The sequence below is a fragment of the Vidua chalybeata genome, chromosome 10 (assembly GCF_026979565.1).
Source record: "Vidua chalybeata isolate OUT-0048 chromosome 10, bVidCha1 merged haplotype, whole genome shotgun sequence".
NCBI classification, from domain to species: domain Eukaryota; kingdom Metazoa; phylum Chordata; class Aves; order Passeriformes; family Viduidae; genus Vidua; species Vidua chalybeata.
The window spans coordinates 15014877-15034835 of record NC_071539.1 but is presented as its reverse complement, the minus strand read 5'-3'; the positions used below and the strand labels follow the sequence as shown (position 1 = coordinate 15034835).

At 38.8% G+C, this 19959-nt stretch overlaps 1 protein-coding gene across 5 annotated transcripts in view; it reads right to left on the bottom strand.

Annotated features, from left to right (window-relative positions):
• The window catches only part of TFDP2 (transcription factor Dp-2), a 52625-nt gene that overhangs the window by 3856 nt on the left and 28810 nt on the right, over positions 1–19959 (bottom strand). For 4 of the 5 annotated variants that reach the window (XM_053951312.1, XM_053951314.1, XM_053951315.1 and 1 more), the window contains 8 exons: positions 19237–19340; positions 16235–16356; positions 13788–13835; positions 12519–12681; positions 11846–11992; positions 9601–9669; positions 7821–7972; positions 3489–3655 (listed from right to left, as the gene is read on the bottom strand). In XM_053951312.1, the coding sequence (XP_053807287.1) occupies positions 3489–3655; positions 7821–7972; positions 9601–9669; positions 11846–11992; positions 12519–12681; positions 13788–13835; positions 16235–16356; positions 19237–19340 (972 nt within the window). The remainder of the gene's footprint in view (positions 1–3488; positions 3656–7820; positions 7973–9600; positions 9670–11845; positions 11993–12518; positions 12682–13787; positions 13836–16234; positions 16357–19236; positions 19341–19959) is intronic. The other variant, XM_053951316.1, reaches the window with a different exon arrangement.

Genomic DNA, 19959 nt, shown 5'->3' with positions numbered 1-19959 from the left:
GAACAAACTTGCTCGGGCAGTGGGTGCTCTTAGCTCTTTAGTTCCAACTCCAGCCCATTTTCTAGACATGGCTAATTATACAGGTAAACAGCAGAGCAATTCTTCACACAGGGAAAAAAAAAAAAAAAACAAGTCCTAAACTGCACCCCTTTGCTCACTGCCTTAGTAGGATACATAAGGTGAGATGTTGCCCCTCAGAAATCTTATTTCTTGCTTTTTTTTTTTTTAATCTGTAGCCTAATTTCTAGTAGTCACGACTCAACTAACAAGGGTGGGACTTGGTTTTGTGTTAAGTGCCTCTAGGATGTGCACAGCCCAAAAGAGAGAGATATTACTCTGGCTGCTGTTCTACGAGTTTATGCTTGTCCCAGGCAGTGGAGTATTTCTGCTCACGCAGCAACCTCACACCCTCCTTTCCACTTGAGCTGTTCTGGTTGGAGCCCTTTGCTACATAGTTCTGCTTGTTTCATTGTTGCAAACTCCCCTGACAGACAAAGCCTGCAGTTTAGCACCAGGAACCAGCTCAGGGAGAACACACAGGAAAGCACCTGGGTCAAAATGCAGAAATGGGCAGGAATGGATAATTAGGACTGTGTCCTTGGGATGTCCTCTTAAGGTGGTGCAAGTCTCATGTTTTAGAGATTGTCACTTATGACAGTCAAGCAACAGAAAAGGGTGTTACAAAAATAACATAAGATACACAGAATCTTTTCCTCTATGCGTTAATATGCCTTAGCTTCTGCTGATTTCAGTGGCAGTCATACCTGCAGATCACACCAATGTAGTATTTAAAATGCATATTACAAAAATACATTTATTTGCTAAAACATTGTGAAACTAGCAAACCTAGAAGACACTACTTTTATGAAATTTGGGCACTTGAAGAATGGCTAAAGCACATGATCCTCTTCCAAAGAAAATCCACCAACAAAGTTTTGATGTGCACATCATCAGTTCAGCAGCTCCAAGCAATTTATGTGGCTGTTCAGTGCAAATAGAAAGTTATTCCTTTTCAAAGCTGAGATGGTCCAACATTTTTTGTCAAGTTAAACTTTCTTTAGTTGAACTGGTTTAGACTTAGGATTCTTCCAACTGCTTCTCTAGTCCTACTGGTAAGTATTTTAGTACAAACTATTGTTAGTGTTTGGAAATCAGGAATTATCTGAAAAAGATGTCCAGGCTAAGGTCAAACTAACATTGTTCCTGTCAGTGTACTAACAGGAACACCTACTTGGACATATTAGGACAGGACTGGCTTCTAGAGCAGTTGTCCATAGAGTCAGCTACTGGGATCATAATTAATCTTGATTGCAGTGTATTTACTCAGTGAATAAATAAGAGACCTGGATCTGTTTTTCCTGTATAGTAATAACTGAAGCCATTGTTCTTGGAAGAGCCATCATGACAATGTAGAAGTAACCATGAATTCTAGAAACAAGTGATGACCCTTTTATTTCCCTACTCTTGCTGTATAAGAAAATGTCTAAATGTCTAAAGACTCCCAAGGTTAAAATGGGAAGATAACCAAAAATATATAATCAGGCAAAAACTGGCTTTTAAAATATTGTGCAAAACATTTAAATCTGTTTCCTTTCTTGGTCACTTACTACAATTAGAAACCACCACTATGCAATTCATACTCTTAACTGTAGATTTCTGTAGCACAATTATGTAATAAGCAACAGATAGAATAAACATTTAATACATGCACTGGTATGTAAATTAAAGTACATATTTTTTTAATATATACACTAGTAGGAATACCTCTGAACTAATTTTTACAGAGGCTGAAACAGCTGAACGTAATCCATATATGAAGAGTACATTACTTGCCTTAATGATTTTTTAGTAAAAAATAAAATCAATGCATTTCCTATGATTAAAACTATATATAGGTTCCAGGCTGCTGGTTTGCTACTAGGGAAGTACTCAGTAAACAATGTCATGACACAGGTTTTTTTGCAAATGTAAGGAAATCCTGTTCTCTGGAGGTAAATTAATGCAGGCTTAAAATGAAAAAGAAACTTTAGTTTGATCCTCAACACATGGGAGCAATTAAGTAACTTCAACATTGCAAAACTATTAAAAGACATGGGTTCTGCTCCTTTCCCCTTTTTTACACTGCTGATAAATCACACGCTGATAAATAATGTTGAGTTGAATGAACCTGTGAGGAACAAATCAAGATTTCTTTCAACTTCTCTTTTTGTTGAGAGTGCTGTTTTATAAAGACTTCAGGTGAAATTTCAAAATTGACCAAAAATAAAATACGAAATCTTAGTTTTAAAACCCACATGACAAGAGGACCAGGAAAACACAAATAAGTGTTAATAAACATAAGCACACCTGATGTAGTTTGAAATGTTAAGCCATTTAAAATGTACTACTTTTATAGAATGAAACTATATTCTAATTTATAATGTGGATATTCTCAGCTCAGTCAGAGAGAAAGAGAAAGGTTTTCTAACCAGGCAAGAGCCTGGGAAACAGTTGGGAAAGAATGTAAATAATTCTCTAATCTATCTTGTTATTCACATTGTTTATAGATATGCTCTGCCACTGTGCGTCATTCACTGCACACCAATGGTGTGACATGTTTTCACTCTACGACCAATGAAATTGATCTTCTCGATGTTCTCTATATATAGAGCGGTGCATTTGAAATAAAACAGAGCTCGTTTTCTTTGCCTTCTGATCTGGAGTTCTCTGTTCCCATCCTGCTCAACAGCGTCATATATAGTAGTAGAGAAGTTAGGGCAAGAGCTTTATTCCCTTTCCTCAAAAACAAAGGTCTGTACACATTAATTAATTGGGTAGCACTTCTTTAACAGACGAAATCCCTTGAGAAAATGCTGGGCTAAGTTTAAGCTGTGGGTGCAGCAAGAAAAACACACTGACAATAACTACAGGAAGTGATAGCAAATTGTGCCAGCTCTAGTCCAGTGATGCAACACTGAAGGAGTTCTAGTCTTGTGTCTAAGCATGACCTGTTCAAACAGGGGAGGTAAACGTCTCTGCCTGGGACACCTGTCCTGAAGTCTTTGGACTTGCTTGATTTAGAGAAGCTTAGTTCTCAGGTGGCACCTGCTGGCTTCTGAGGGATTACACCCAACCAGTTCAAGATGCTCTTTTTCTTTCCTTTTCCTCAGCTTGGGAAGAGCTGTCTTCTTCCAGTTTGCTCCTCCATACATTCAGTTACTCAAAATTAACACTAACACATGAAAACTTGTTCTTGATGTCAACTTAGTTATTTAAGAAATAATTTCTTCATAATGAAGCTCACACATCACACTGTTATAAATCAGTGTGCATTAAGTCAACAGGACAACTAAGATAAACCTTTCAAACTTAACAGTAAAACAACTGGTTCATGTACGAACCCTACTAAGTTCCACAAACCCTGAAATTTACATACATAAGTTAACATAATTAAATTTGCTTCAGTTAAGTAAGGTTATGGATTTGATCAGGAACAATATTTAACTTACCTGTGATGTAGCCTTCTAAAGCTTTTGGCACCAGTGATTTTGCAGTTCTTAGGTCCTCAGCTGAGCATTTGCCTGCTTCAAGCCCAAAGGACATTCCCATTCTCTTCAGCACCTCGCTGTCATCATGAATCTCAAAAGTATTATCAAAATTAAAGAGGTATTCAAATCTGCAGGTAAAAAATTAAAAGTGAGATAATTCTGAAAAGAGCACAGCTATGCTTTTCTTGCCTATTCTTTCTCTGGCAGTTTTGGCATGTACTAAAGTAAGCATCTGGAGTCCTGGTTTTCTGTAAAGGGTCCTTAAGGAAAGAGAAGTGCAAGAAATGCTGTCTCTTTTCTGTGACTGGCATGCCTACAGGTTTTAAATGGCATATTCTCAATTAAAGGAACTTCACCAGTGAAGGAACAAAGTTTAAAATTTTCTGCCTCATTAAATAGTTTCAAAGGAGAAGAGGGAGGCCTTAATTAAACATGAACCTTCACTTGCACTAAAGCCAGTAAGGTCACCTGAACCCCTGTCACCAAAATAACTATTTTGTTTTTCTGCTTTTACTTTTCACTTTCTGTTCTAATGTGCAACACTCCTCCTGTGAACTGACCTATTTACTTTGGTATAATTTTGCTTTTTTGGATGCAGCTAGAAAAGCAGTCTGTTCAGAGTCTTGTGTGTTCACAACCCACTGTTTCTGCTGCAGGATTCTCAAAATGTTTTTAACTGCAAGGCAGCTTTAAGAAATGCAGGGGAATTTAGGCTGGCCTTACGCTGTCATCACAGGTATTAAAAGCTTGGACAGTTCTGGTCTGTAAAATAAGGCTTAGCTCTCAGTACCTCCTTTCCTGCTGACAAAACCTTTATTCTTGGAAACGCAACTCATCTGTGAGATACAGTCTTTAAAAGATAACTCACTGGAGGGTCTTTCATTATCTCTCCAAGCTTATGTCACATGTCAATTTTCTTGCTAGGTTGTTTTCTAATACTTATTTTCTTATATCTGAACCAGGAAACTTGGAAGCTTTACAGCTCTTGAGTTTATACACAGCATTTCTTTTGTGACTCATACCATATTACTTGTTAAACCTATTGTTTATGTACCTTTATTTATTTCGGCATAATCACATTAAGAGGGAAAATAAGATGTGTTGTTATAATTTCAACCAGTACAATTACATTGTTGCTGCCTAAACTGGCACAGCCTGGTGTCATACCAAGCAATTACCAGCAAGCTGTAATTACTGACTCATAACTGAATTCCAATTTATGGCACAGGATCAAAAGCTGCATTTATTGATAGCTCTGCACTTCTCCCATGTGCTGTGGCCAAATACTGGCTATTAGAAAGGAAGGTAACTTATTTTCCTTTCCCAGCAAGTTTCCAAATGGAGAAATTTAGAGTCTTCAGTGTTTCTCCAGTTTAGTTTCTAGCAGCCTGCAGTCACTGATACAAGAAATCCTTACAATTCTTCTATTTTGCTCTTAACAACTTTTTGAGGATTTTCTTTCAAGCACCTGACATGACCCCCTTCTGAACTTATGTAAACTTTTAGCATGAACAAAATCAAATATTACTACTTGCATAGAGTAGTAAAAACCTTCTTTTTGTCATCACCTGGTATCTTCTCTTAATGTCTCTCAATTTAATAAGCAGCTGTGTGCAGCTATTCTCTATGCATATTCATGATTTTTGAGACACCTGGGAATCCACTGTCCTCTCCTTTCTAGGCCAAAGAGCCCATCTGTTCCTTCTGTCAAAGCCTTTCCATAGCCTCAGTCCTTCTTGCTGCCCTCCCGTGTCTCTCTTGGTTATGCCATACTTTTTCCAAGAACATGAGAGTGTGTAGTATTCCAGATATAAAGATATAAAGCACTATATGCATCTGGCTTTACACTGTAGTCCTTACTTTTTTTCCTAGTATTTCAACTGTTACTGAGAAACCAACTTTTGTTCTCACAGGAATTATCTACTGGGCTCCCATATTATTCAGTACTACAAGCCAGGGCCAGAGGCTATTAATACGGTGTATGCAAAATTTGGGTACACTTCCAGTCCCTTTCCCATGGTAAGTACAAATTCACCAGTGATTTTAATCTGGATTTTCTGCTGCTACAGACAATTCTTTCTGTAAGGGTAGAGAGGCTACTTCCTACAAGTTCTTGCTAATATACAGCATTGTCTCTCCAGTGTTGTACAAAATCTTCTGCATTTCCCCATTGAGATGTTCTAATTTCCAAGTTTCTGATACATCTGTTGTGAATGAATGCTTGTTTAAAACAAGGTATTCTGGTTACTTTTTCTTTCTTTTTCCTAGGACCAACAGCGTTTATACAGAAGTACCATATACACTAAATACATTTTTCCTGTTTAAATGGGACTCACTCCTTCAGGTGCCTCATCTCTAAAATTAGTTCCTTTTTACCTGAAGACTTTGCTTTTCCTACTCCAACTTCAGAAATGCCATTCCCAGCATGCTGCTTGGCACCCATCTACATTCTCAAACTCTAAATAAAACTTGCCCAAATAACTTCTCTCTCTTTTTAATTTTTTTTTAATTTGTGAGACATTTCACTCTGTTTTGGCTGATTTTGCATAGGAAAATGCTTAGAGGACACAAACCTATTTTCCTTCTGATACTATATCGCCCTTATATACATTATAACATTTCCAAGCAATTACTTTCCTTTAGAAGTTCTTCTGTAAATACAATTTTGAGTAGCTAACGCTGTGAGCTTAGCTCTTCATTGGACTTACTAACATCAGTACTTCATATAAATGTTATTTGGAGAAGAAAGGAAAAAGGAAGCCCTTTGGCTTTCAGTCTGGAACCAAGTGCAGAGCAAGCCCTCAAGCTGACCAGTGATGGAGTCAAGCAGCACAAATACTCTCCAATTAACTACAGACTGGGAATTCTCCAAACCAAGGCACCACCTTTGCTAACTGCCTTATTTAGCAGATCAGTGTAACAGTGGCTAAAACAGAGCAGTTTCTGGCACTGTTTACCTATTACTGCTGCCATTAATTAGTTGCACAAATAATAATCCCAGTGGAAAGCTGGCTTAATTTGGGTTGTACACTTAATGACCTCCAGGTGACATACTACCAAAGCTGAGTTATATAAATCGAAGTATCAACAACTTCAATAATTTTGGTGTGCTCACTTTTAGTAGGAGTGTTTTCACACTTCTATGGAGAGCATAGAAGTGTGTTACACTGCTCTGGATCCCAAATGCCAGATTAATCTCTGATAACTCAAAGCAGTTCTGAAGTTTCAGTATGAAACTGTTCAACTTTTTAACAACTTCAAACCTAAGTGTAGAGTCCTGTTTAAAAGAGCAGGAAGACCTCTGTAGTGAGACTATAGAATAAGAGTATAATTATGCTAAATCAAAAATGATCCTAAAATTCCCAACTTGCTGAACTGCAGTGCTCATGACAGTATTCCACAAGTTTTGTGACAGAATATATTGGACTTCAGTCTAATTTTCTACAAAAATTCAACTTTTAATAGTATTGCTGCTTTGCATGCTGGTGCATGGGTTACTAGAGTCTGTCTATTTTTGCTGTGTGATTGACTTGTAGTTCAGTACAGGATTTGCATACCACAGAGTGAAATCTGTAATTTACAGTATTAGAGCAAAGCCAGCTATTTTCAGCTAATAAACTGATTGTGAGCTGATTACCAATTAACGTAACAGCACCTCAAACTTCAGCCATATTTTCACAGGATGAAGAGCACAAGCACACAAAATTATGTAACTGGAAGATTTTCAGATTAATGTGAACGCAACTGTAGCAGTTTGCTCACAATGACAGTATTACAAATTTCTGTATCTTTTCCTTCAAAGAACTTTTTGCTGTTAAAAAACACTTTTGAAGTTGTTATCACCTGGAATATGTCACTTTTGTGTCATATGGGTAACCTTGTGTTTCTGTGTACATTTTAATGGCATACTAAGAGTAAGAATTCACATGGCTGCTTTAAAAGGTAGTGCTGTCCCAGTAAATAGTTTCATTCTAGTTATTTCTTAATAATAATATCTTCATAATAGTTATTTCTTCTGTGCAGGGAATGCTCTTTGAAATGTCAGCCTGAAGTGCTTTTACAACAGTGAAAGTCAGCCTGTTTTAACTAGTGTTAATAAACTCATCCATATTATTACTGCAGTTGCATTAAATATTGAAAAAAAAAAACCAAGCAACCGCCTGAAGTGACAGTTGCGAATGTAAGTACAATAGTTACTTCTAGTAAACTAGAAAAACTTCCCTCACTTGTTTGAGGAAAAATTCCAGTCCACAAAGAAAATAAAATTATAAAAATAATTTCATAAACACTCACTTATCACTTGATATGCTGCAGTCTATAATTGTTCTTTTGCTAGTGTTGACTATTAAGAAAGGCAGCTGTATTGTGGAGGTCAAAGATGGAGGGCCTTGATTTTGCTGTTCATTTTGCTGATTTCTTTGTACCAAGTTCTTAAATGCTATTTGCTGTAAAACAAAAGAAAGAAAAAATGATCACTGTCAATAAAAGAGCAGACATCAGTGTTTCCAGGAAATGAAACCTCATAGGTCTTATTTACCAACTCTCAATACCTTCAGTAATTTTTTGTCAAAAAGTGAGTTGTGGCCTTACTTTCTCTTGGCACTAGTGAAGTTCACCAGGAGCAGAAGTTAAACCCAATTTTTGCACACATATACTATTGATTCTGTTTCCCCTCATATTCCCTGGAGAAGAAACAAGAAAGAAGCAGTAAGGCTTGCTGGAGAATGTTTCCCCAATCCCTTTGAAAAGGCTTTGGAGTCAGAGGTCTTCTCTGGTACTTTTTACGTGTAATTGCCTCAGGGTAGGAGACAGCTACACTGAAACAAAAATTCCCCCACATCCCATATCTGTATTTTTATTCTCTTTCCCTTCTCATCCATCACCTTCTTCTCTCTCTCAAAAGAGTCAGTTTAGAAATTCTCCTCTGGAAGTTATTAAGCAGATGATGTTTGTGACACCACTCTCTGCCTGCCAGTTTCTTATACCTGACTGCACATGTGTGAAAATGTGTGGGTTTGGGAAATGTTATTTGAGGGACTGAAGTCAGTACTTACCCACCTGAGGCACTGCTTATCCCATTTAAGGGGAAAAAGGTGGATAATCACCATCCCAAAGGACTGGTAAACCCTTTGGCAATCAACATAATCAGGGCAATAATGACAGTTGTGGACAGTAAGAGATCAACTTTGTCAATATTTGGGCTAAAAGTTAAGAAGGCCTGAGTTGCCTTATTCACTAGTGGAATTTTATGTTACTGTTGGAGAAACTGCTGATGTATTGGGTCAGACAGATAGAATCCCAATTGTATCCTAAGTAGAGAAACAGCTTTTGGTGAAAAACAAAGAAGAAGCATCAGATATTTGAAAGTTTCAGTAAATATCAATTACATGAAAATTGTCTCAGTGTAGTTGAACCAGCAAAAAATGTAGCCTTATTGTCTGTAATCTCATAAAACTGTTTGATTACATTTAAATTACTAGAAGTCTGCACAGACTAGAATGTTAAGGAATGCTCATAACTATATTTATAAAATGTTACTTTATAAACAAGATGCATTTGAAATATATTTCAGCAATTAAAGCCAAAAATAATCTCAAAGGTATATGACAGAAAGTGAAGGTGTTAGATTTGCCAGCCTTCCACTCTTAAGATCCAGAAATGTCTATATTCCCCAAAACAACTCTGCTACACAAGTTGTTGTGAACTTCAAAGCTTAGGTCAAAGAGAAAATTTGAAAAATAACTCAGGGTAGCTCTGGGGGAACTTAAGAGTCAACAAGGGGGACTTGTGAGTTGTTCCCATTCCCACTAAGGTTGGAAAAGCTTCAGCAGAACACATAGGAAAGCTTGTGGCACACAGATGGAGCATGCTGGTTTACAGCTGGCAAAACTGAACCACGGTGTTGGCAAGAGGTCCCTCTACCAGAATCCAGGAAGGTCACAGGAGTCAAACTTTTCTCCTTAGTATGTCACAGCTGTTAGCTAAATCTAGAAAGAACTTCAGAAGGTCTAACGTGTTTGATTTGCACTTGATATTTTCACTTATGGGGGAAAAAAATTGAAATGAAATATACCTGCAGTAGCAGTTCTTGCAGTTGGGCTCGCTTCTGTTTTATCCTTTCAATCCGCTTCTGTTTTTCTATCTTAAAAGATAAATGTAAATGCATCAATACTTAGTTACCTTGTCCATTCCCTTGTGCCAAACTGAACATGCTTTCTTTGTAAATGGGGGCAAATTGCATGGGAATAAGAGTTTCTCCATGAAGCAGGTCTGGCAGACTGTAATGTCTTTCTTTGTCAACAGTTTTAACTCCAGTAAGGATTTAATTATTACAAGAGACTATTATGTCCCCCCCCATTCTGCCTCTTTTGTCTTGCACTGAGTGCAAATTGGCACCGAATCAAACACGTGCTCAAGGGGATGCTTTGGGGTTTTTTTCCCCTTCTGCCCTCCACTCTTTTGGAATTGTGCATGTCCCACTGTTCTCCTAGCTGCAAGCTACTAGACATAAATATATGGAGGCTGGGCTTATGATCACCTATATCTTACAGTGACCTCCACTTGTTGTTTGAGACTTGATTAAACTGACAAGACAGCAGCAACAAAAAGGGGTAGAGGTAACATTTTCTACAGGAGCACAGCTCTTGCAGCAGGTTGATGTGGCCAAGCTGCTGCAGCTGGGACACACAGGGCTGGGACAGGGCAGAGCTGACCCTGCAGATGCACCAGCCTTTGGAAGTGTCCTCTGGGGCAATGCTTAAGAATTGGACAGCTGGGGTTTAAAGGGCTTTTTGCTCATCATCCTCTTTGGTGCCAGCACTGTATCACTGGCTCCCAAAAGACTAAACTCTTAAATTACCTTTTCACTCAAGCTCTGAAACTAAATATTGTGGCATTTTAAAAACTTATCTGGCCCAAACTCCTCTATCTTATTTTTACAAGGTTGTTTTGTGGTGGTTCCCTCCTCACACACTTTAATGTTTAAAATGCATCTTTCAGTTGGCTTTCTGTGCTGGGACTCTTAAAACCAGTAAGCAGTACAGATATCATTCAGGCATGGTTTCTATATAACAAGCTCTTTCGCACTGATTTTTGTACTGGTAATCTTATTACAGATTTACATTGTAAGAACAGTTGCCACTATATACAGCCTTAAAAGCAAAATTAATTCTGATTTTCACACCATCAAAATGCAGCTTTGTTTTACATTCTTTTCTATTATGTCAGAGGAAGCAACATTTTTTGAAAAATATGCCTGGCTTCCATTTTGTGCATGTGTAATTAGAGCCTGAAATTGTGAATTGCATATGATTATTGAAGATGAGATAATGAAATTCAAGTTCCATATTTGTAACAATAACCTATACTGGAGACAATGCATTCACATGAATGCATGCAAAATGTAGATTTATCCAGAATAAAAAAAAAAACATCCTGGAGCATAATGATTGAACTCATGCATTCTCCTTGGATGGATGTATTTTTCAAGTTACTGTAATGGAAAAGGACAGTAAAAGCTTTTCTCTTACCACATCTAGAAAGACAATTGATGTAAATGACCCTGCACAAAAATAACTGCTCTGTACTGCAGAGGCACCCACCCACATTTTAAGATACCTCATGTTCAAGTGTCACAGAGAAGTATTTGCAGCCAGCCATTACAGCAGGCTGCAGTAAATACAGTGACTTGTGCTTTTTATTTATAGCACATTTGGCCTGAAGGACAGGCAACATTTGTGCGTATAAATTCTGGCATTCCTGCAAAGAACACTGTAACTCTTAGCCTGCTGAAAAAATAATGGAAATAACTGATAAGTAAAACTTCTTCTTGCTTTCTCTGGCAGATCATAACTAGTTTTTGACATTCCAGCAGGAATTATATTTCAATTTAATTGCCTTTGAATTATATTTCCAAGTACAGATATTAATAGAGAATTGGTCTAATTTTAAATGTAAACCATTTTGTGAGCATAACTGAACCATAAATTCTTTTGACTTTCTTCTGGTTAATTCAAGGTACTACAGACTTTAATCTTAAAAATAATCCCTGATTTAATCAATGACCATTTTTGTAAGGTAAACAGCTTGGCTTTTTTTAAAAAACTAAATATAATGTATACTAAATGAAACTGAACTAAGCATACACAAACACATTTTTTTCAGTTTATTCCAATATCAAAATTTATATTTCCATAGTGTACAAGCATCAAAACCAATCAGGTTCAAATTAAGAAAAAAAATCCCTCTTCTATAAAGAAAAGCAAGTCAATTATCAAAGCATGTGAATAAAACAGAATTCCCCATGTACCTCCCTTTACCTCTAGATTCTGACATTCCTGAGCTGAGTTTGTAGGAAGGCCGATCCATCGGATTTCCTTCTTCTCCTTTGAAATGATGTTCATTGCCATCAGGACATTGAGGGCATCGTAAACTCTCCGTCGAATATTTTTCTGATCGTAAGCCTGCTAAGAAAACAATACAAGACTAATTACAACAAAAGAATTGAATTAAAAAGGCAAAAGCAATTGAACACATCCTCCATAGACATGGAGAAGCTCAAATGCCAAAATGGCAGTCTGGTCAGAATGGTGTTGAACCACGGTCCTTCATCTGTGATACCCCTTGGATACCACATGGGCATGCTTGGTTGCAAATGGAAGCTTCAGGCCTTCCTGAAGCATCTCTGTGGGAAATTCCATCATGGCAAGTCTGGCACAGTTGTAAAGCCTGACAAGACCACATATACAAGAGTAGCCTTTCCTTAAAGTTAGTTATTTTGGCAGATTCCTCTACGTTGTTTATAATTTAGAGGGAGTTCAATTCTTCATCTTAATTCTGTATTTTTAGATTTCAAATGATAAGTCTTTATATTTGAGAACTAGTTAAGTGAAGGTGAGTATGGACTTTGGCAGGACAGTGCAGAAACATAATTCCATGATAAAACAGACTAATCTGTATTGGTGTAACAAAATTCAACACATATTTGCTTACTGAATCTGTTGCTAGGTGGCTGTTAGAAGTTGTGAATTCTGATACGAGCTCATCAGCGACTTCATTGTATGAAGTTGTTCCTTTACGTTGAACTTTTTCACAAACTTTCATTGAAAAATGTCTCAGACCCTTCCCATTTTTATCTCCTTTCTTGCTTCTCTTACTGAAAGAGAAAAGTATTATTTTAATATGTTGAATGTTAATAAGCTACTTTGTTTCACAGCAAAAGGTAACAGAAATCTGGACTATCAAAACGAAAAATAAAAGTTTTGTATCAGTTTCTTGTTGTTTACAAGTTGGCAAAAAAGTGCACTAGAGCCCCTTCCCCTTCCTTGCCTATTTTTACATTGGTAGCATTTGAACACATGCTGCTGTGAAGATGCTTAAAGTGGATTTGGAATTCATCTCCAGGTAGTCTCACGAGAGAACAACCAGAAAAAAGAGGAAAATCTCCCAGGGTGCTTATGTACCTGGAAGCCATGTTTATGTGGAGCTCTCATGTGTGTGCCTAAAATAGAAAGGCTCAGACGTTCCTATGTAATATACAGCAGGAGATACTAAACTTGGTCATTAGGGGAATTAAGGTGTGTCCATCATAGAATATATCCACATATATACATCGTAGTATATATACATATATATACATCTATTCCATGATGTATCCATCACAGAACAGATACAAGAATCTCTTTCATGGAGAGTAAGTACATGGTCATTGGGTTTTAAGGTGCCAAATTAAGAACTGGCAAACTGTCAGGGTTATTTTCCATTCACCTCCTTCCAGAAAAGGTAATGGTAATAGATAAAAACAGGAACAGTTGTTTTTATCACACAAACTAGATCTGGATGTATAATTCAATAGAAACCTTTAAAAAGTTCAGCTGTGTTGTTTTTGTTTCTTTTTTTTCTTTTTTTTTTTTTTTTTAATTTAGTCTCATGGTTTCATTTGACAAGGTGTTCCATGGAGAGCTGTTATTTTACAGAAAAAGGGCCCTGTCAGCTGTAAAAAACTAAAGAAACTATTAAAAAAAACAAATAATGGTTTTCAAAATTGTGAATGTATCTAAGAAAACAGAATACAGGTAAAAGAAACAAAAAATAATAAAAAGGAACACCAGCAGACTAAAAAAAAACCCAACACAGCTTTGATGTGAAGGAGTGAAAACTGCTGAAAGCAGGAACTGGACAGTTATCTTTCTGAAAGGCAAATCTTTCTGAAATAAAGCAGGTATGACTCTATACATAATATACACATTCAGTAACACTCACCTTTCTGAAAAATCTGACTCTATAATTTCTTGAGTCCGTTTTCGCTCCCTAAGACAAGACAATTCAAACTTAAGTTGAAAATAACATTATATCTATAGACCACTAAAATAATTGTATATGGGGCCTAGTTTGTTCTAGTGTTTGCTGTTACATGTTTATTGAAAGGGAAAAATACAACACACAGAGCTTGACAAAATTTGAGGGAAGGTGGTTAGGATTTGTGAAGGAAGTTGTTGGCAGACAAATTCTATTCCAAATTTTACCATGCTTTGCCCACAGGAACTGGGGGAAACGACTTCACCTGGAACTACAGGAAGTGCTGGTGTGAGCTAGATGGCCAAAGTCCCTCAAAAAGGAGAAGCTGGACTCCTTTGAAAATTCCTATTTAAAATTCCCCCATATGGAAGAAAAATGTCTTTAAACAGTGCATAAGATATATTTTCAAGCCAGTAAATGTTTAAGAATCTTTAAACACAACCCCAAGGTAAAACACTAAACATTTTCCTGTTAGAGTTGATGTATACAGAGCTGAAGACAGATGCTGAAGAAGCAGCTGCCGTGAATTTTGAACAGCAGCAGCAGTCTGCAATCATTGGCCATTCCTTATCCTCCAGTTTATTCCCCACAGCAAGCAGGAGCTGCTTTCCAGCCCTGCCTTTTCCTTAACCCAAGGCAGGGCCCAAGAGCTGTGCTGAGCTGGGGAACGTTGTCTCCCCATGCTTTCCAAAGCTGGGCTCCCAGCACAGACTTACACAGCTGAACACCTGACACTGCTGGGAAGGAAGCGAAACAAAAAGGATGGGTTTGAAAACCTGTGCTTGAAAGCCAGCACACTTTGGTTGTGTGATCTCCCTCGGCAGCACCAAAGGGATTTCTGTCCATGGTGCTTAAGTGGGGGCTGAGCAGCTGGGGCTGGGGTCTGCCCTGGGCACGTGCCTGGGCTGGCAGTGAGTGAGAGCTGTGCCCTGCTCTGCACTCCCGGCTGCCAGAGCCTGTGCCAAGCCCTGCCAGTGAATGTGCTCCCCTCATTTTGGAAATAATTTAGAGTCCGTAGAGTAAACAATGGGTAAAGCAAGCATTCTTCTGAAGTGTCTTCAGCAACGGCTTGCTACCTCAGTTCAGGAATACCACAGACCCTTCCTTAGCTCTGCTCCTCAAATGAAAATATGGCCTATTGTATGGACTTCTGCATGCATCACTATTGACTGGTCTGTCTGGAGTCATCTCAAGCCTTTTTATGGATGAAGCAAAATATAAAGCTCATTGGAAATCCTGTGTCTTGACTTGGACAGTACACAAACAGGAGGATGGTGCTGCTTAGTGGTGGTGGTTGATGCACTGCCACAAGGATGCTCTGGGAATCCCCACCACTGGATGACACCTTGGAAAGCAAGGCATGTCGATTCTTTGGTTTAGCAAGCTGTGACCAGACAGTAGAGTTTGTTCCTCTTCTGGGTACTGAAAGAGTGTCTGTCTGGCCTCCACATTTCACAAAAATGTGCAGAAAAAAAGTGGCAACTCCTTTCTCAAATAAAATCAGAACTAAGTGCATTCAAAAGGTATTTCAGGAAATGAACACTCAGCAAAAAAAATTCAGCTTAAAAACTGCATGGCTGGGCCTGCAGTTTTATTGACTCTGGGGAGTAATTGGGAAGTACAGCCTATGACAGACCTTGGTCACAGAGTAAAATGGAGAAAGTCAAGGCACAAACATTGCACTCTCATTTCTGCACTTTCCTAGATGTTCCATTTCCCACCTTTATTGTTGAAAAGGTAATACTGACATTCATCACTGATTAGAAAAATTAATCTAGATGCAGAAATATATTACTTTTTCAGAGGCAAAACACTACATCTCTGTTTTGAGACAGCTAAGCTCAGCAGTACTGATATTAAAACAAAATACCAAGAAACACTGTAAAGACCAGATTTAATCAGAAGAGATAACGAGAGTCATGTTTGGCTGGAGCACCTCAGAACCCCATGAAACTTGTTGTTAATGTAGAATAGTAATAAAAATACCACACTGATTATATCCAAAGTTTGCTACCGGAGTTTATTCTTAAATGCCTGTTGAAGTGTTTTTGACAGTCTCTCCCCCTGTAGATACCTGCTGCTGTGCTCAATAGCAGTGCTACATGGATATACCATGAACTTCTGGAAAAAATAAAAGCTTCTTTTAACAGGAGTCGTTGTGACTCTCCATTTTTACCAAGAAACAGACACTGTCAGAAACCACAATTAAAGCAGACAGTGAAGTGACTGGTGCTTATAATTTGTGTTCACTTGCTCCATCAGAAGTGCCTCCCAGTCTGAAAAGCACATGCCATACTCCATTTAGTTGTGCAAGAATGAGAAACTGTAAGTCAGCGAAGATTCAACAGTATAAATACCGGAAGAGATCGGAAGAGATGCTCAGACATCTTTAAACGAGACGAAAGCCTTACCCTGGGACCCAGCCAGCAGCCTCTGTTATGTGTGTCTGTGTGACCATTGTCGGAGCTGCGTTGTACGGACTCCCAATCAGAACACTCCCTGAACTGGTCAGTCTTTGCGGTGTGCTTATGATCTGTAAAATTTAGCAATAAAAACCACAGCTCTCTAAAGAAAACAGAGGTAACTACAGCCCAAAATTCATACTAAGCATTGCACTAAGAAAAGTAATGATAATTCTGTACCAGAAGCAGTCATAATATACAGAAGAGATGGCATCAGAAGATCTTCATACAGCAAAGCCATTACAGCACTGCTAATTTTTCCATTAATTGTACCATATTACTGTCTTATTCATGTGGACAAGAACCAGACAAATGATTCCAAGTAATTCCCCAGTATGGCAGATAGGATCTGTACCTATAGACATCCAATTGTTTCTTCATGAGTACATCTAGGCAATTTCTTGATCAATGTAATCAATACAGCCTTCTTTGTTTCCAATGGATTAGTCTCTTGTAATTGTCTGTACAAAAATAATCTGAGCTGCAGGCAAAGCATTCCCTGCAGTTTCTATCATTCACAAAATCCCAAGGCACTCTGGCAACTAATTGTACATACAGAATTCAATGTAAAGTCTTTATGCTATAGATAGAATTTACATTTATGCAAACCTGGTGAAATTGTAGGTACACTGGTTAACACCAAGACACCCAGTCTCGACTTTTAAATCACAGCCAAGTTCATTTTTCAAAGTAGGTCACCAGAATAATTTAAATAATATTTAAAAATGAAACAGTACTGATAAAGCTAATTTTTAAAATAAACCAAATTTAATTATTTTGATTCCATTATGGTAAGATTCATATCAAAGCTTCTTGGACAGTGCTTTTTACTCTTACACCTTACCTAATTTTGTAAAACTTTGTTTTACTGTACTCCATTTATTAGTGACATTTTGAGTAGTGATTGTACTAAACTTGGTGGTTTCCTTTACTAATAAACTTATCCAACACCTGTGTAAGCATCCCAAGGCACTCTGGTAACTAACTGTTGTAAGTATATGCTATAAGTATACAGCAGATATATAGGTACTGTAAGTGTGTATATATATATGCATATATATACAAACTACAGATAAGTATACAGCATTTGTTTAGTATCCATCACTATTGTTTAGACAAGTTGAAAAATGGAATGTGAAGAATTCCCCATTTCCTTAGCTCATTGAGCATTACTGGTACCTTGTTGTGACTACATACATGTCTTTTTTGACTTAAAGACGTGCATTTATCTCATTTATTGTTTGCAAATGTACAGCTTGACAGAACCAAAAGAAAAGAGAATTTTAGAGGAACCAAAACACAGTTACAGGTTATGTATTTATTTCCTGGTTGATACTGGAGAACCAAAGGCGCCTGGCTTTACCCATTGCAGGCAGGCACAGGAAAGGTCGCTTCTGTCACCTGACTGCTGCTCCGGCCTGGGGCAGAAGGGTGTCAAGGGCTGATTCGTGTTTCGGAGCTCGGTGAAACGAGCGCGGCTGCGGCCGCAGGTGCCAACGGCCCCGGGGGCGAGCGACAGCCCGGCCCGGCCCGGCCCGCGCCGCCATCTAGCGGCAGCCGGCCGCTCCTGCAGCCGCGCCGGCCGCACCGCGGCACAGCGCCGGCCACGGCGCGCCCGAGCCTCTGCGCTGCTCTGAAGGGCCCGGAGCCCACAGTGGGGAAATAAGGCCTAAATAAATAAATTAATCAAGCAGGGTGTTGCTGACACAGGCAGATGCTGAGGGAGCGCTACCATTGCCACTACTGAGAGCTCGTGAGCATTCACTTTTAAACAGTCTGGCACAACACAGCTGTATGCTGGGTGTCTTAGAAAGCCTGCGTTACTGGCTGTTTATTAAGAAAATGTTTTCTGAATATAGATCTATCCTTGCAAAGCAGCAGAATAAAAGAATAAAAAATTAACAAAAAAAAAAAAAAGAAGAAAAATTGTGTGTCTCACATCACGCAGTAGCTTTTGCAACTTCTACCTGCTATAGAACCTAAACTGCAAGCAGGCCTCACTGAAACCAAAAGCAGGACTTGAGAAGTCAGTCATAAGAGCAGGAACTGCATTAAGTGAGTGCTCTCCCTATTGTGGGCTATTTATTGCACTGCCAGGACACATCCTCAGTGGCAGAACTGTTCCAGTGCAGTGCCACAGGGCACAGGCCGCAGTGAGACATCAGCACTGACGTACTGAGCTGTTCCTGGCAGGCAGCCCCTGGCCAGTGCTGGGGGCAGAGCTCTGCGAGCAGGGAGTGCCACGGGGGGGGCTGTGATGTGTGTGCCCCTCTGCCCAGCTGGGACAAACCCCCCAGTGAACAGCAGACACTGCTCGGGTGAAAAAGACCCAATACCATTTTTATGAAACACATCAAAGAGTTCTGTACTCAGGCTAAGTGCTTGGCAAGGAGGTACCAGGTTACTAGAAACTGTTCACAGTATTGCCTGTTTAGCTCTCTGACCACCAGAAAATCTAAATTTTTTCTCAAAACTAGATCCAAAATCCCTGGAACATCAATATACGTATACAGTTATCATGGACAGGAAAAGAGAGTTTTAAGAAGAGTAGTTCCAGCAAGTTTAGAATTTTTGACCAACACATCAAAGACATTCTCTGACAATGCTGGAGATTTACTGGTGAGAACATGACTTAAAACATTGAAAGAGTATCAAGTAATGAGGGTTTTTTCTTAATACACTTGTGACTAATAGTTAAAGTGTCAGCTAGTAAAGCTGTTTCAATTTCCACTCAAAGCCCAGAAGACAGGTACCCCCTAAGGACACGTACAAGAGCATTGCTGGGAGTGGCAGTTCCGGCATGCCAGGCCTGCTGTACCCCAGGTCACCACCCTCCCATCCAGCTGTGGCTGAGGCAGGAGGCAGCAAGTTCCTCTCGTGTTCCTGTCTTACACCACCAGGAAGTCACAGTCTGTTACACAAGCTGGCAATACTGGGGTTGCAAAACTTACCATTTGGGGTCCAACATTCACATTGATTGGTCCCAAGGTTTTTGGCAAAATCTTAGTCGGAGAGTTGGTGCTGGAAACTGGCAATGCGATTACTGAAATATTACCTAAAAAGAATGGTAAAAGGAGAGTTTTAAATTACTTCCTTAGTAAGCTGTGAAAAACGCTGTGGCAAATTCTCACACCACTCTAATGCTTTGGAATCAGACTGGCTTTGTTGTCTCATTTGCTGTGAACACCCCCTCAGGAAACCTCCAGACCTCTCAGCAGATATAACAAGGACACCTCACAAAACGACACCTTCACTATATTACTTTCAAAATTATATGTATTTTATTTCCAGAAATAATTTATTCTTGCCTAAGACAAAGAGCACACAGCCTGACATTCCTCAGCATTAGAAGTGAAAATTAATGAGAATACTTCTAAAAGAAGCCAACATACAAATCCTATTTGCAATCATAATCACGTGTACAAAATAAACCATAAACTTTCCAAGCCTTAACTATTCCTCATCTGACTGTCCCAGAGCGTTCCACAGTCACTGCTGATGGAAACCAGCCACAGCCTGCACTGTACAGATGGAGTAAGTGATGCCTTTACAACTCACCTAAAGTCACAGAGCAGGCAGCTGGATGTCACAATAAAGTCTCCCGTGCCATCTCCAGTGCAGGGTGTTCTCATCCCAAGATGTTTATCATCTCTGTGACCCCAAACTGCTTATGG